This window comes from Oncorhynchus clarkii, chromosome 26 (assembly GCF_045791955.1).
Source record: "Oncorhynchus clarkii lewisi isolate Uvic-CL-2024 chromosome 26, UVic_Ocla_1.0, whole genome shotgun sequence".
Lineage (NCBI taxonomy): Eukaryota > Metazoa > Chordata > Actinopteri > Salmoniformes > Salmonidae > Oncorhynchus > Oncorhynchus clarkii.
In genome coordinates, this window is record NC_092172.1 from 3,766,332 (window position 1) to 3,784,302 (window position 17,971).

The 17,971-nt window shown below is 41.1% G+C and overlaps 1 protein-coding gene across 1 annotated transcript in view; it reads left to right on the plus strand.

Moving 5' to 3' along the window:
• The window catches only part of LOC139384404 (ALK tyrosine kinase receptor-like), a 658,145-nt gene that overhangs the window by 506,486 nt on the left and 133,688 nt on the right, over nucleotides 1-17,971 (plus strand). The window contains 1 exon segment of the mRNA XM_071129162.1: nucleotides 9,500-9,657. Within this exon segment, the coding sequence (XP_070985263.1) occupies nucleotides 9,500-9,657 (158 nt within the window).

Consider the following 17,971-nt stretch of genomic DNA (forward strand, 5'->3'; position numbering starts at 1 on the left):
GAGCGTTTTTCTGTTTGCTTATGACCGTATACAGCTCATTGAGTGCAGTTTTAGTGCCAGCATCGGTCTGTGGTGGTATGTAGACAGCTGCGAGAAAGACAGATGAAAACACTCTAGGTAGATAGTATGGTCTACTGCTTATCATGAGATACTCTACATTAGGCGAGCAAAACCTTGAGGCTTCCTTAGAAATTGTGCACCAGCTGTTGTTTACAAATATGCATAGTTCCCCGCTTCTTGTCTTACCAGAGGCTGCTTATCCCAAATCAGATAATGTTTGTATTAGGGTGCACAAAACATTCCTTTGAAAGGTTTATTTAAACGTTCCCAAAACTTTTAATTAGGTTGTGGGAACAAGGTCGGTACATTACAAGAGATAGGTTCCCAAAACACAAAATATGCACAATTATGATGACATTCATACAATGTTTAAGGTAGGTTGCACAGGAAACTGCGCCTCGCCCTCCTTTTCGTCCCCGAGGCCGGTGTCGGCGCCCTGCTGGAGCCGTGCGTCAAGGGGGGGGGCCGAAGTCGGTCCCTCTCCTTGTCCAGGCGGCGTTCGGCGGTCGACGTCACCGGTCTTCTAGCCATCGCCGATGCACCTTTCATTTTCCAATTTTCTTTTGTCTTGTCTTCCCACACACCTGGTTTCAATTCCATCATTACATGTTGTGTATTTAACCCTCTGTTCCCCCGCATGTCCTTGTCCGGTATTTTTTTATTGTAGTGCTTGTGCACATTATGCTGGTGTGATCTGGGTTTTCTTAACCCATTGATTTTATTTTTCCGTTTACGGTGGTTTTGTTTATTAAACTGCTCCGTTTTTGCTCTCCTGCGCCTGACTTCTCTGCCGCCAGTACGCACCCCCTACAAGCATAGAATTGACCGTACTGTTATGTCTATATACTTAAAAAAGAAGATGTAAGAGACTTTCCCTGGTGTCGCAGAGGATTAAAGGCCTTGCCTGGTGTCGATTGTCAACATATGAAGTGTAGCATAAGTGTTTGTATGATTAAATGCCCTCTGAATTACATTCAAATTCTGTGTGTCTATGTAACCCTCTCGCCAGGCTCGAATTTGATTCTCACAATTTTAACTTATGTAGAGTATCTCAACAGCATGGGATGTTAGGTGAGAGGACATGTCCAATAAGAATGGTGGATGTTTTATATTAACATTATATCATCAGCACGAATGGACAGATGTTGTGTTATGACAACATTTGCCGCAACCTAATGAATGTATTGGGAACTTTTAAAGAAACAATTTTGGTTTGCTACGAAATATTACTGGTGCAGAATGTGTTAATACATTACCTGCAAACCTAATGAGAACTTTTAGGGAATGTTATGTGGTGGTTGTGCACATCGTTTTAGTGAATGTTCGGTCCTATATCGACTTAACCTGAAAGGCCACTCAGCAAGGAAGAAGCCACTGCTCCAAAACCACCATAAAAAAGCCAGACTACGGTTTGCAATTGCACATGGGGACAAAGATCGTACTTTTGGGAGAAATGTCCTCTGGTCTGATGAAACAAAAATAGAACTGTTCGGCCATAATGACCATTATTATGTTTGGAGGAAAAAGGGCTTGCAAGCCAAAGAACACCATCCCAACCGTGAAGCACGGGGGTGGCAGCATTATGTTGTGGGGGTGTTTTGCTGCAGGAGGGAGTGATGCACTTCACAAAATAGATGGCACCATGAAAATGTTGTCGATATATTGAAGCAACATCTCAAGACATCAGTCAGAAAATTAAAGCTTGGTCGCAAATGGGTCTTCCAAATGGACAATGACCCTAAGCATACTTCAAAAGTTGTGGCAAAATGGCTTAATAACAACACATTCAGGGTAGTGAAGTGGCCATCACAAAGCCGAACTGAAAAAGCGTGAAAGCATGTGCGAGCAAGGAGGCCTACAAACCTGAATCAGTTGCACCACTTCTGTCAGGAGCTTCCACTTATTGTGGAAGTCTACCCAAAACGTTTGTCCCAAGTTAAACAATTTAATGCAATGCTACCAAATACTAATTGAGTGTATGTAAACTTCTGACCCACTGGGAATGTCATGAAATAAATAAAATCTGAAATAAATCATTCTCTCTACTATTATTCTGACATTTCACATTCTTAAAATAAAGCGGTGATCCTAACTTACCTAAGACAGAGAATTTTTACTAGTATTAAATGTCAGGAATTGTGAAAAACTGAGTTTAAATGTATTTGGCTAAGGTGTATGTAAACGTCCTACTTCAACTGTAGTCTCATTATTGTTATTTTATTGTGTTCCCATTTCTTTGCAAATTGTTTGTACTTTTTTACTCTGCATTGTTGGGAAAGGGCATGTAAGTAAGCGTTTCACAGTAAAGTATACACCTGTTGTATTTTATTTATTTAACATGGCAAGTCAGTTAAGAACAAATTCTTATTTTCAATGACGGCCTAGGAACAGTGGGTTAACTGCCTGTTCAGGGGTAGAACGACAGATTTGTACCTTGTCAGCTCAGGGATTCGAACTTGCAACCTTTCGGGTACTTGTCCAACGCTCTAACCACTTGGGATTCATTGAAACATGCATTTCCTACCAGTTAGTACCAGGTACAGTAGTTACCACTTCGGTCGAATTACTTCAGTTCAGGGTAAGCACCAGAAATAATCCTTCTTACCACACATTTTCCTAGTAAATACTAATTAAAAACCAGTTGAAACATGCCTGAAATGAAGTCTCACCAACACAGAACCGGTAGTTATCAATTTGGTTGAATTACTTAAGGGAAAGTACCATTTCCTTTGCAAATACCAGCTGAAACAAGTCTGAAAAACAGCCAATCCTCTCTACCCTCTGAGCCCTTTCCAACTTCCCAGAGCACTATATAGGTAGCATTTAGCATATGGGCCCAGATGCATGTCGCATTGCAAACCAATTACAGGTCTAATGTGATTAGCCCTGCCACTATAACGCTTCCAAGATTAGCCCCGCAGACACAAGATACGGGCGGCAGAAGCACGATGACAGCCACAGCTAGCATCCTGTCAGTTCTCACTTCCTTAACATTCAGCAGCTGGCCTGGGGAGCGCCGACTCACAAGGACCCGAATTATTTATTCACTTAAGTAACCACACACACACCACCAGCTACTGTGACTTCACCTGTCTTCTTGTGGGTGACACACACGCACACACACCACCCACGTGGGATGACAGTTACTGTCAGTTGTGTTTTCGTCATTCATATCGTCCCCACACTTGTCTTCTTATTTAGTCCACATTTGGATTCCTTAAACACGATTAATTTATGTCAATGTCACTCAATTTGACCACTTAGCCTGGCATATTGACAGTCAGTGCTGTTTCAATTTTTTCCTGTGTCTTTTAGGCCTAAGATTAGGGATGGACTGTGTATCTGTATGGGGAGGTCTAGGAGGAACTAGCTATTGACTCATACCCTTTTCACAATAGCGTGCCGACCTGAACCATTCTGTTCTGGCTCAGATATACAGTATATATTTTTTTATGAATGTTCTTGCTTCTTCTCTACACCCACCATAGTTGCTGGAACTTTGCTGGAAAGGACAATGCCTGTACAATACCTTTCTGGTGGATGTGTAACCAGGCCAGCACAATACTGCTGCATTTGACTACTCAGTAGTGTGAACAGTGTATCATATTGAAGCCGCGTGGTTCCCTGACCATGAGATGGAACTCAAAGAGACAACATGGCTTGGTCTTGAAAGGTTTTTGTCAGTTGTGACATGGGGGTCGACTTGGAGCTCAATGGAAGTTTAGGGCTTTCAGAGCCTACAAATCTCTCTCCGTCCTTCTCTCTGTCTCTCTTACTATCGCTCTCTTCATATTCCTCTCTCTCTCCTCAATCTTTCTCTCTTTCATTTTGAGCCTCTCTTTCATTTTGGCTGCCTCACACGGCCTGAATCAGTTCGGGAGAATTGAGAGAGGGGCATTGACTGTGTGTTGCTGCCTGTCTCATTGCTTGCTGTGTTTCTGTTGGTGTTTCTAGGGCATGTGAAATTGCCACCCCAACACAAATCCCTCACCGACTTTTTTCCTTCCCGGTTTGTTTGTTTGTTTCGCTTCCATTTCATCCTCTGTGAAAATTGTATACAATGAAATAGCTGAGGGTTCGCTTTGACTGTTGCTTTCTCACACTAGCTAATTTGCTTAGCATAGAAAGGCGGGACAAGTCGCTTTTGTGACTCAGCTGTGAACAACTTTGCTGACTTTGAGTTAAGCTTCATAGTGGTCAGTAAACTATGTTATTTTCATGAATTCTGGGAAAATAAAGGTCAATAGTTCAATGAGAGATGTGATTTTAGATGCTGCTTGATGTCACGACAACAACAAACAGTCAAAACAGTTGTACTCACCTTTCACCTGAATGAAACTTTGAATGGAAGATTGAGTTATTTGCAGAACTTTGAGTTGAGCATGTCAGATTTTGCATTTTCTATTGGTTTCCCTTTGACCACACAGAGCAAACCCAACCACCGCATGCCCCTCACCGTTTCTCTCCCAATCACATGAAGGAGTGGCGCAGCAGGTTCCCAGCCCCCTCGACAGATAACATTCAAATGTTTCCAATTTAATTTTGAGGAAGTAGCAGTCACACAGTCTGGCTAGTCAAAGCGGTCGATCTTATCAACGGTTTTCTCTGCGCGGCAGTATACTATTGGACAGTCAAAATCAATGTGGCTTTAATAGATACCCTGATCCTGCAATCTCCAAACCACCTCTACCTCTACCTCCAAACCTCTTCCAGCCACCTCGATTTCAATCGATTTCATCTCAGGGATATAAAAAGCCAATGTGATGTTAACCATCCACAGTCCCTGCATGATCAAAGTCTGCTTGGCTGTATGTGTGTCTGAGGGGAAATTCCATTATAATATTAAGCCATGTCTCCATACTAGGCTATAATCCTCCCCTGTTGCTATAGATACATACTGGGACTCTACTCGGTAGTTAACCCCTTTGAGTTACTGGGACTTGAACCTAGAAAGGTTGTGCTTTAACCAATTATAGTGTTGCTGTCATGGACTTTTGTGTGGATTTAGCTTGATTCTGCCAGACTATAACGTTTGCATTATAATAATTTCTATACTGTATAATGTAAACCGCTGTACAGTTTACAGTACAATTCACATTTGATTGATTGATGATACATTCAGTGTTGCATGAAGACTGCCATTGGCAATACTTTATGCTTACAAGTTGAAGTAGTTTGAGGTGATTGATTCTTGCTCACAGATAAAATGGCAGAATATACATCATAATGAAATTGTGTGGAGAATAGCAAAAGAAAAAAGTAACTTAAAATATAATAATACATTTCCTAAAATAGAATACAGGACACTTAAAACATTACAGGACATTTTTCACGATGGAACCTGAAATGTTAAATAGTGATTGTTAAACATTGTTTTTGGGGGGGAAACACATTTGAGTTATTATACAGTCTGACAGCAGTGGGTAGAGTGGCGGTTCGTACGGCAGTGATACAGGACAGTTCGTGGCTGTTTCTTTGGAGCCTAGTCGGGTAGATCGGCAGTTCGTACGGGCAGTGATACAGGACAGTTTGTGGCTGTTTCTTTGGAGCCTAGTCGGGTAGAGTGGCGGTTCGTACGGGCAGTGATACAGGACAGTTCGTGGCTGTTTCTTTGGAGCCTGGTCGTGCAGTCGAACTAAATGACACAACTATTTTTTTCATGATGTCACAGCTACCATATGATACAAGGTAACCTCAGTATCACAGTGTTTTTAAAATAAACACAGGAACATTTTAGAAGGATTACCTGGGGGGGGGGAAATGTTATTTTACCTGACACGGAAATATTTTGGTTCCGATTTATTTCCCTGTCAATTTATGTTGTTTGGATTGTTGTGCTAGGACTGTACATTATTTTCATAATCTACTGATAAAATGGGAATGGAGAATGATTGTTTTGCACGTCGGAGCAGTTTGCATGTAAATCATGCTGTGGCAATCAAGTCCTGAGAAGAATAAATACATTTCGCACAGGGGGAAGAGTCCATTAAACTGTGACCCTGATAGTCCTGCAAAACACACAATCTCTCTCTCTCTCTCTCTCTCTCTCTCTCACACACACACACACACACACACACACACACACACACACACACACACACACACACACACACACACACACACACACACTCAAAACAAGGCTGCCTGGAGTGACAGGTCTATTATTATGTCCTGTTGACTTCATGATGGCCTCTGAATGAAACATGTCTCTTCAAGGTAGGACAAGTCTGTGGGGACGTCACTGTGATGCCAGTGCTGCAGTGCTGTCAGCTGAGACAGCAGTGTGTGTGTGTGTGTGTGTGTGTGTGTGTGTGTGTGTGTGTGTGTGTGTACAGTTTCAAGACAGTGGCCAACAGCACGCCACATCTATTTAAAGCTTCCAGACATACAAATATTTCCATATTAATGTTCAATGATGTGCTGCATTCACATTGACCTTAATATTTACCTTATCTACTATAACCTACTGTACCAGCCATATACTATACTGTTATTACCATAGACAAAGGATGGTGGGCAAGAGTTCATCTTGCTAGCACATTACAGTCAATGACATTGGATGTATACACCGTAAACTAATGTGTATGGATAAAAAGCTAATGACAAACAAACATGGCCAATCCGATTACGACCTTATTAACAACCCCAACACACCAAATGAACACAAACAGAGCGAGAGCGCATTATCCAAAATAAACCCTCTCTAAAAATAACTAAATTATGAATGGCATGATGAAATGTATTAGATTAATTGGAAACGGGCAGTAGTCTAGCTAACTGAGTCTTTCGTCTATTTTTGTTTCCGCACAATGAGGGTAAATTGTGGTCTATGGATGGGCTTTGAGAAACGCAGGACTATACACAAAGCCGAAAAGGTCCATTTGTCTAAAGCTCAGTGACAGGTCGTTATCATTACACTCCCTTCTGAGACTCTGTTCCAAATTGCACCCTATTCCCTATATAGTGCACTACTTTCTACCAGGGCACATAGGGCTCTGGTAAAATGAAGTGTGCTATGTAGGAATAGGGTGCCATTGGGACGTAACCTTTAAGAGTCTAAATGAGATTTATAAAACGGGTTGTTTGGATCCTGGATGCTGATTGGACAAGCAGCCCACATTTTGCCTGGTAAAGCCTGTTGCATGCTTCCCAGTCGAAGCAGTTCACACATAGGGTACCAGTAAACATTTTGGACACACCTACTCGTTCAAGGTTTTTCTTTATTTTTACTATTTTCTACATTGTAGAATAATAGTTAAGACACATCAACACTATGAAATAACACAAATGGAATCATGTAGTAGCCAAAAAGGTGTTAAACAAATCTAAATATATTTTATATTTTAGACTCTTCAAAGTAGCCACCCTTTGCCTTGATGACAGCTTTGCAATCTCTTGCCATTCTCTCAACCAGCTTCACCTGGAATGTTTTTCCAATAGTCTTAAAGGAGCTCCCACATATGCTGAGCACTTGTTGGCTGCTTTTTCTTTACTCTGCAATCCAACTCATAACAATTGGGTTGAGGTCGGGTTATTGTGGAGGCCAGGTCATTTGATGCAGCACTCCAAAAAAAAACAAAAAAACAATTATAATCACTCTCCTTCTAGGTAAAATAGCCCTTACACAGCCTGGAGGTGTGTTGGGTCATTTTCCTGTTGAAAAACAAATGATAGTCCCTAAGCGCAAACCAGATGGAATGGTGTACCACTACGGAATGCTGTGGTAGCCATGCTGGTTAAGTGTGCCTTGAATTCTAAATAAATCACCAACAATGTCACCATCAAAGTACCCCCACACCATTGCACCTCCTCCTCCATGCTTCATGGTGGGATCCACACATGCAGAGATCATCCGTTCACCTACTCTGCGTCTCACAAAGACAAGGCTGTTGGAACCAAAAATGTAAAAATTGGACTCATCAGATCAAAGGACAAATGTCCACCTGTCTATTGTCCATTGATCATGTTTCTTGCCCCAAGCAAGTCTCTTCTTATTGGTGTACTTTAGTAATGGTTTCTTTGCAGCAATTCAAACATGAAGGCCTGATTCACGCACTCTCCTCTGAACAGTTGAGGTTAAGATGTATATTTTACTTTTATTTGGGCTGCAATTTCTGAGGCTGGTAACTCTAATGAACTTATTCTCTGCAGCAGAGGTAGCTCATGAAGCTGGTTGAGAGAATGCCAAGAGTGTGCAAAGCTGTCATCAAAGCAAAGGGTGGCTACTTTTATGAATCTCAAATACAAAATAATACTTTTTGGTTTCTAAATGATTCCATATGTGTTATTTCATCGTTTTGTTGTCTTCACTATTATTCTACAATGTAGAAAATAGTAAAAAATTAAGAAAAACCTGGAATTAATAGGTGTGTCAACCTCTGACTGGAACTGTACACTAAATTAAATTAAGAATTGACAATCATTCTGTCAAAAGACAATCAATGTTAAGATAATTTTTTTATTACGTTATTAAAACATTAAGATTTCAATTGATTAACTAATGATTTAAACATTAAACAACAGTGATGTCACTAAAAGGTTAAATGATGTACAATGCATGGGAAACAAGAGTTAACCATATACGTCAATTTAAGTACCTACAGTAAGTGTGTGTGTCTGTGTGTGTGTGTGTGTTGTGCGTGAATGTGCGCATTTGTAATTGAGTGTTTACTGAGTAGCCACATCCACAGCTACTGTACTTCCTCATGTTGATCCAATAGAGAGGGGAGAGGCCACATGTGTCATAGGTAAATATGACAGGAAACACACATGGTTATGGTGGATGATTGGACAGAGAGAGGGGAGGAAGGAGAGAGAGAGAGAGAGAAAGAGAGAAAGAGGGAGGGATAAATCATTGGTCAGTAGCCCGGAGCCAAATTGAAATAAGCCGCAATTTGCTTAATAAAATTATGGACCACGTTGAACTACACAAAGGCAGGCGGTGGCTGGCTGGGGAGAGCATTCGCTTCAGGATCTCCTCTGCCCCTAACTTGCACACAGGGGCTAGCAGTGGTGTGTGAAGTGTGCACACATCCATTCTGACTCTGACACACACACACCTGCACACTCCATTTCAGCCACCTCTCGCAGTGAGGTGCAGGGTGTCATCTACGCACGCCACCTGTCAGCTTTAGAAAGAGTCTCCACCAAAAGCTTGTCCACCCAAGTGGGAACTGAAAAGGGGCATGCACCACCAGGCTAAGGAAGAGGGGGACCCTCCAAAATTGCAAGGGGAGGAGGAGGGGGACTCGAACCCCACAGGCTCTTCGGGAACCCAGTCTGCCCCCTCTCCCGAGACCACTATGGAGGGGGAAACTCAGCTGGAGGAAGAGGGGACCCCTGCTCTGACCCCCTACCCCAACAGTAGGCACGGGGGGTCCTGTCGCCTGGGGTGTCTACTAGTGGCCCTGATCTTGATGCTCATCTCTCTCCTCGGCAGCTGGGCGGTGGTCCACCTCACCCTGGGATCCCGTGGAACCACGCCCTTCAGGATCCAGGCCAGTTATGACCGGCCGATCGAGCAGGACGCCACCGCCACCATCGACCCGGGTTTCACCACTACCATCGAACCGGGCTTCACCACCAACTGCACAGTGGGTAAGTGAACATCTAAGCTAGCAATTGCTGTGTTGTGTGTCTGCACGCTACTGATTGTGCTGTGGAGTGGGTAGAAGTTGAGGCTAAAGACTGATCCAAGATCAAATATTTGGGTTCTACTAATAGTTCCTTATAGAGAAGGTTAGGATTTGGAGTTGTCTAATCTGGTCCTGGATATGTGGTTATATGGGCACTGTCTACCTCAAGTGGGTGCTGTACATCCACATCTATGTAGATAACATAGCTGATTCGCTCTAAAAATTCTCATCTGCTGTCCCCCTACTTTATTTAAATCAAACAAAATGTTATTGGTCACATGTGCTGAATACAACAGGTGTAGACTCTACAGTGAAATGTTACTTATGAACCCATTCCCAAAATTGCAGATTTAAAACGTTAGACAGATATTTATAAACAAAAAAAATGAAACAATAACACAATCAAAACAAGACATACATGTTAATTAACAGCTTACAAAAATGCCTGTCTTTGAAGGCATGTGAAGTATACATTTCATTATTCTGTAGCCTTGAATCGAGTATCAAAGGTTCCTTGCTCACATCTTTACACTTCCTTTTTGTTCAATTTACTGTGTTCCAAGCACAATGCTCTCAGTGATGTGTTGAAAATCACTAAATAAAATAACTGAATAAATAGCTTAAATGTAAAATTGATGTAATATGACTGTTATATTTTATTATTTCATCTTATTGTCATTGTTTCATATTATTTGTCTTTGGATTGAAAAACTCAGTTAAATTAACTATTACTGTATTTGCTTCTGGGGAATACAGTGAACTTTTCAAACAGTTGCTTTCATAGCTGAAGTTTTGATGACACAGTAATGGGTGTTTGAAAAGCCTTGCAAATGTTTTAAACTGGAGATATTAGCGGCTGCCGTTCTGGATGCTAACCCAATTACTGTATGTTGTGGAATTAAATGCACGGATGGCGTGCTACAGGGGATAGTATCGCTCTATTTGAACCTTGAGAGGTCCTTAAATTAGGTTAATCCTGCTGATTCAATTTCCTCAAAGCTGGATGCAGAAATGTAGGGACCCTTGCTTTGAGGTTTCCAGGAAGTGTACATTATTATAGAAATGTGGTATAAGATGTGGATTTCAAAAGAGTAACAAGTTGAGTTATGGTTTTCCACTTTGGGTTATTAGAACAGGCAAATCACTGTTACAGCAGCTATTGTGTGTCAGTAAAAGCAGAGAAACAGAGTGTGGACAAATACTTGATGGGATGTCCGCACTAAATTGATATTCGCAAGTGACCAAGCGTCACCATGGAGCTTGACTGTTTAGGCACAGACTTTACACAAAAGTCAATTGAGAGAATGTCCTAAACTCTTAAGTTAACTATGTTTTTCAGAAATTGGTTTACTAGATAGAAGCTGCAAACAGAGTAGTCTGCAAGTACTAAACTTTAAGAACCATTGCACATCAAAGTGCAGACAACTTATCTTCTAACAAGCAGTGTCAGAAAAGTTTAGGAGGTAGTCGCAACCTTCAGTTTGATACACAGTTTCCCCTTTAAACAGTTCTACTGCATCGCTCTGAGTCTTAACACCGACAAGAAGAGATAAATGTTTACTGTGGAGAACTACGTATATCTAGCCAAGAAACCATGGTCCTAGAAACGTGTAAATCCAAACCCCTATCAACTCTAGGTTTTTACAAATGTTCGAACACACCAAACATTTTATCGAACTGTACTTTGTGTCATCTTTTTGGAAAAGGATGAATGTCTCCCTTAAAAGGCCATTATTGTACTCCATGTCTTCTGTTTGAAGCGAAAGGAAGGTACATTTAAATCTACCAGCCTTTATTTAAAGGGAACCATATCACTCTATGGAGAGGCTGAGACTGATTGTTCAAGCAGAATATTTCAGTGTTTTGAGTCCAGAAAATACATATGACTCTGAAGTCTTAAGGCTCCAATTTTCTGAGTCAATGTGAGGTGCTTTAATATTTTTTTTTTGTTAAAATCAGAGCAGTTCAATAATTCTGTCAGTAAATCTACTGATTTATAATGTTTGACGTGATATTATTTCTGGCAGCTGTCTAATTGAGCCCAAAACTCACAGATGTTATCAAATGAAATGCACCGGACTGATCCATTGAGTTATCATGATTGAGTTATCTGAGATGCAAACATATTGAATGCTCACACACATCGATGCAAGCAAATGTATTTTGGCTGTATTACTTCCTCATTTTCCACATGCAGCACTTTACATTCAATGCAAAAATATATTTGATGATCCCAACACACACACATACACACACACACAAAAGCAGACACCCGCTCCACACATAAAACTCATCCCTACTATTTGCGTAACAGTGCCTCTCAGACCTCCAACAACAGAACAGAACAGAACAGAACAGATTGCTGTTGCTCATGCAAATCCAAGAATTAGACAAGACTCTAATTGTTCTCCTGTTGGGTAGCTCACAACGTCCCCATTCTGGGGCCAACAACACACGCACACTCTGTTCTTTCTTAAAACAGCACCTGGGTACATTTCAACAGTACACCCATCCACCTCCGCATGTCTCTCCAAGCTAAACCTTAATCCGTCGCACCAGCTCTCCACAACAGCTATCAGCTGATCAACAATGGAGGAGAACGGTGTGCAGTGTACTGCTCGTCCCTTGAGCACCTGCCGCTAGGCCTGGCTCAAATTACATGCCTCTGCTGTGTGTTTGATAAGGCCCACTCTCAAACTCAAATCCCTTATGGGGTTTGCTTGTTTGCCTTATTTGTTCCAGTCTCTGCTTCCGTAATGAGTTAATTGCGACTATTAATGATCAGTATTGTGAAGATTCGGGGGGGGGGGGGGGGCTAAGGCTGATAGGAGCTTGCGGTTTTAGTCATTGTTTTAATTCTGTCCCTGGGGTTTTGTCAAGTATACTCCCTCTCCGGCGCATGAGGTTGTCAGGCTGCTCATTATTACTCACCTGGACTCAATCACCTGCCTGATTACCTTCCTTATATATGTCACTCCCTTTGGTTCTTTCCCGAGGCGTTAATGACTCTGTTTGTTTTTGTTCTGTACACTACTCGTGTTTCTTGTTTTGTCCATGTTAGTTTATTTACCAAATTATTCACGCCCTGTATATGCTTCCCAAATCCCAGCGTATGCGTTTTGTAGTACGTTGGGTTTAAGAGTTGCACACCAGAACTTGTATTTGTGTCTCATTCTCGGTGTGTAGGCCACGATAAGTACAATATTTGATCAACAGAATGTATGTAAATTGAACATGTAGTTTACGGCAGTCTTTTGAATTTGTGACCGTGCCTCAGATCAAATGTTGCAATTTGAGAGAACCTGCAAATGCTAAGATCTACAGATAGTTCTTAAATCTGACACGCTCCTTCCTTTTGTGGCATCTTCCCTGCAAAAGCGATTACTGAAGCCGTGGCTTGGTGAGATATTCGTCAGCTAACAGCCACACAGGCCAAATTAATCAAGCAATGTGTCCTTAAGCTTTTTTCATCCTGCAACGCCAATGAACTCATCTGCCAAGGGGCCAAAAAGTGATTCCATTGCATTACCCAAAAGCTGACGCATCTATCGCTTAGGCTCATTGTTCCCTTTGACAAGTCGAAATGTCTCCGGCATATCACCGGTGACATGTCTGTATTTCGCACCGGCTGTTGTATTGGCATACAGATGAGCTTGTTATTCAGGAGAATCGCAGCCGTCCGCACTCTCCCAGTTTGTCTCGCACAAAGCAAACAGGAGTGTTAGCGAAAGAAAGGACTGGCAGGATGAGTTCATTAACAGATCGTGTCAATAATAAATGTGTTTCAGTTTGTGTCTGTCTGTGCCATAGTAAAGCACAGGGGCATATGACAATAACCCTTGCTTATGAACACTGGATCATCACTTGTCATACCATATGTTAAGTCCTGTTTTACACTCCTGTTTATACACTTCTAGTTTGTTTCGCTTTGCAGATATTTCTATTACTTACACATTGTCACCAATGGATAAGTACACCAGATAAGGCAACAGCAAGTCCCTTCAGGGGACTTGAACCTCTAACCTCCTCTACCCTGGCCCATTTCCCTAACCATTACAACATGCTGCTGCAGGCCTCTAATGGGGCGTTACTGCAAGTATATACTCAGTGATTTGCTACACAGTGGCGGGAGGGTTTCACCTTACCCATCAATCACTTCTATTCTGGGGAGCCAGGAAAGTGAAATGAGTTAGGTGGTGGAGTGGATAGAGTGTCGGGTATAGGGATGGATGGATGGAAGGGCAGGTTGTGGTAGAAGGGTAAGAGGCTGGACATATTGTTGGAGAACTGTAGACTCATATTCATTGAAGCATAGTGTAGTAACTACTTCAGAACAAAAATTAATCTCACATAAGGTATGTGCACCATGATTTGTACTCTTGTACTGTTATGTGGAATTGTTATGCTGGTTGCCTGTGAGAACTACCAAGTTCTAAATTGGATAGCAACAATGAGCTCCAATAGACTGTTACTGCACATACCACATATTTCTATCAGTTCCATTTTCTGCATCATTTCCAATCCCCCATATATTTTTTTGAAAATATATACAGTACCAGTCAGAAGTTTGGACACACCTACTCATTCCAGGGTTTAAATTCAAATGTAGAAAATAGTAAACATATATAAAAACCCTTCAATTAGTAGGTGTGTCCAAACTTTTGATTGGTACTGTATATTATTTTAAATATATATATTTTTTAGAGATGCAGTAATAAAAAAAAATGTATTCACATGACACCAATAAGATGACATTGGCGGTTCTAGTGTTAAGCTCTATCAATTGTCAGTTTTTTTCACAATGCTAGCATCTTGGTGAATTGATCTGGAATCAAAGTCAACGGTCGATTGTACACAAAAAAAATGGCACATGAATTACCTAAGAATGATGGACACAGAATAGGTATTTATCCACTTGCTGAGATCGAGTACAGAAATAGGATGTGTCCCAAATGGTACACTATTCCCTACATAGTGCACTGCTTTTGACCAGGGGCCATAACGCTCTGGTCAAATATAGTGCACTATATAGGGAATAGGGTGCCATATGGGAAACGAGCATAGATGAGAATGAGACAAAATAAATGAGTGGTAGGAACGGAATTGAAAGACCCAATTGCAATCTAATAAGGATGATTGGCGATGGTTGGCGTAATTTAGATTTTATTGTCTCTCATGCCAATCAGCCTAGTAAATGTTAGGCCCAATGGCCAGCTAGTGAAACACTCATGAATCAATAGATGCATTGGGTTTGTAGATATGGCCTCAGCCAAGTGGAATGAATATAGTGATCAAGGGACCTGAAAAAAATCACAATGCATGGCATGGGTATTGGTGAATGGAAGTAGTAAGAGGCAAACACAATGTAGCACACAGAAACAATTCCAGTGTGTGTGTGTGTGTGTGTGTGTGTGTGTGTGTGTGTGTGTGTGTGTGTGTGTGTGTGTGTGTGTGTGTGTGTGTGTGTGTGTGTGTTTGTGTGTGCTCCTGCAAATGTAACATACGTACATTTATGCATGTTAAAGCGTTTTGTGCTTTTTTAGAATTAAGATATATCTCACCCCACTGAAAAAAATTTTTTTTTACTTACAAAACACTTTAATAGCATGAATTAGTGATGTTTTGCTTTTAATCTCACTTACCCTCAACTTGCTAAAATATCCACCCTCTGTCTATATCTCGCGGCTCTCAGCCTCATCTCCTCTTCTATCCCTCTGATCTCCACCCTTAGGCCCTTCCAAAAACAACTTGTGAGGAATTGTCCCTCTCTTTACCAGTACAAACCATATCCGTATTACAAACCCACCCTCTCAGATGCAATCATAGCTGCGGGTCTTATTTGATGATATTGAGGAAGTCTTCAATTGCCCTGGGCTAGTTGGGCGAAATGTTAACACAACGACGGATGCCAAATACAGCCGACATCTGTATCAGCCTAGTCTCCTGTGAGAGTAGAACATAGATTTTGAATGGAGATTGAAATCATTGATGTTGATTGAACGACCTCAACGTTTTGTTTAGCTGTTTTCTTGAGGTGGTAGAACTCGGCCTACACTTAAATGATCTGAACTTCTGAGGTGTCGTTAAAACCTATATGATAACATGGTGATAACATACATGATGTTCATTAGTGTGATTACAGTGTCGGTACATAGATTTGTAACAAAAAAAATACTTTCCTGTATGTCTTCTGGCTTTGCAACAGAAAACAACTAATAATTACATGTCACATGCACTCAAAATATACACAAAGAGGTCACATTAAGTGGCTTGTTCATACTAGTATTTCATGAGCTCATAATACAGAATTCAAGTGCGGTGCTAATTTGATAACTTTGCTTTGGTGAATGACTATAAACCCTGTAAATCAGTAGACTAGTTAGTAGCTCCACCCCCAAATGCCGCCATACTTTAAAATCACTCCACGTGTGATGATTTTCATTTGAAAGGGAGCTGGGAGCATCGCTAGCTCCTCTGTGACCCAACAGAGAAAACAACTGTACATCAAGGACAGGGGACCACCAATGTATCAAAGCTGACTCAGTGTAGCACATGGCTTTACAAAAAGACACACTCCCACCACTCTGTGGTGCTTTGATGTACCTTGCCACTCTATACATGTTGGTAGCTTCATTTTGTTGTTGTTGCTATACCCTCACTCTCACAGAGGGCTAGGCGTGTCCACGTTAGTAGTGAGTCTCACCTCGAAGGCTTCAAAGAAGGTGAAAAAAGAAAAGTAAAGATGTCTCTTTGCACTGTGTCTGCAAGACACTTAGTATGTCTCTTTCAAATGTCTTTCTGGCCAAGGCATCCATCTGACATGTGACGTATGTAATGAATAGGATATATGGAGGACAAAAGTCAACAAGGTAAACCAAAAAATGGGTACAATCAAAATTTGCAGGGACATGTCAATTTAAAGATAAATATTTTATTCAGTTGATTGAAAATGCACCATTGCATATTACATCATTCTTACTATTATTTTCTCTTACTTAAATGAAGTTGTTTATTGGGCAAAATACTTCAGATACTTAACATTGCTAGCAGTTCATTATTGTACTAATTAATTCCATTGTAATCTTGTTTATTTGACATATAACTAAGTAAACAGTCATCATTTCAATCCACGAACATAATTTCTGAGACACACTGTACACAAAAGTTTGTCAAAATGAAACGAAGATGCTTCTTTCCATTTATTTTCAATTTTGTCACATTGGTCTCCACACTCACAATGCACCCGGCATAGATCCCCCTTCTCCTCCTACTGAGTGGCTTCCTCTGACAGAGATGGATCGTGATTGGGCTGTACTCTGACCAATAGAGCGTGGCACTGGGCAGTTAATTGAATTCTTGAGCGAATGCCTCCTGTCCTGTCCACTGTCCAGAGGGAGCGTCAGGGGCATCCATCTTAGGATTCCGCCGACTGTAAATCTCCATGAATATCTCCCCATTCTGCCACCAGAGATTTGTGTGAGTGAAGTGCTCACCCTTGTGTGACCCCTGAGAAGCCCCCAGATTCTCCTGGGTGAGAGTGGAGAGCCCAGTATGAAAACAAAGCAGTCGTGTAGTGGTAGTGCTTAATTTAACTGTCCTGATTTAGTAGGTATTTGCTAGTCTTTATAGGGAAACATTGTGGTACAAATGTGTACTTTCTGGTACATTCAACACAATTGGTAACTACCGGGTATCAAATGGAGAGTCCACTATTGAAACAAGGCAGTGGTGTGTTGGTAATCAGAGCCATAATATAGACTACAGTATATGTGGTTCTGGTTGTAGTTCTCAGTTTTATTGTCCTGTTTCAGCAGGTGTTTGCCTACTGTTTACAGGGAAATGTTGTGGTACGAATGGGTGCAGTACCAGATAATAGGAGACTGTAAATTAAACTGTAACCATTGTCCATATTGGCAATAAGAGTTGTGGGATAATGGGTTAAAACAGGGAAATAGATAACTTGGATGGGATCGGAAAGAATAAGAAAATAATTCAAATAGTTTAGAGATATATTAAGGCAAACAATATATTACATAGGGAAATGTATATGGAATTACAACGGAAAGAAAATAAATGGTCCAGTTCTGTTCGTAATATACAAGCAACTCTGGAGTACTTCTACTCATTGTCTAAGGCAAATGTTTTAAAGTCAATTTAATGACAAACACAATTAGGGAAGTCCAAAGCATTATTATTGGTGTAATGTTGTTTGTATAATCAGCAGGGATAGTAAGGAAGATAACTAAGGTACCTTATTAGAGGCTTGTTAAAGAACA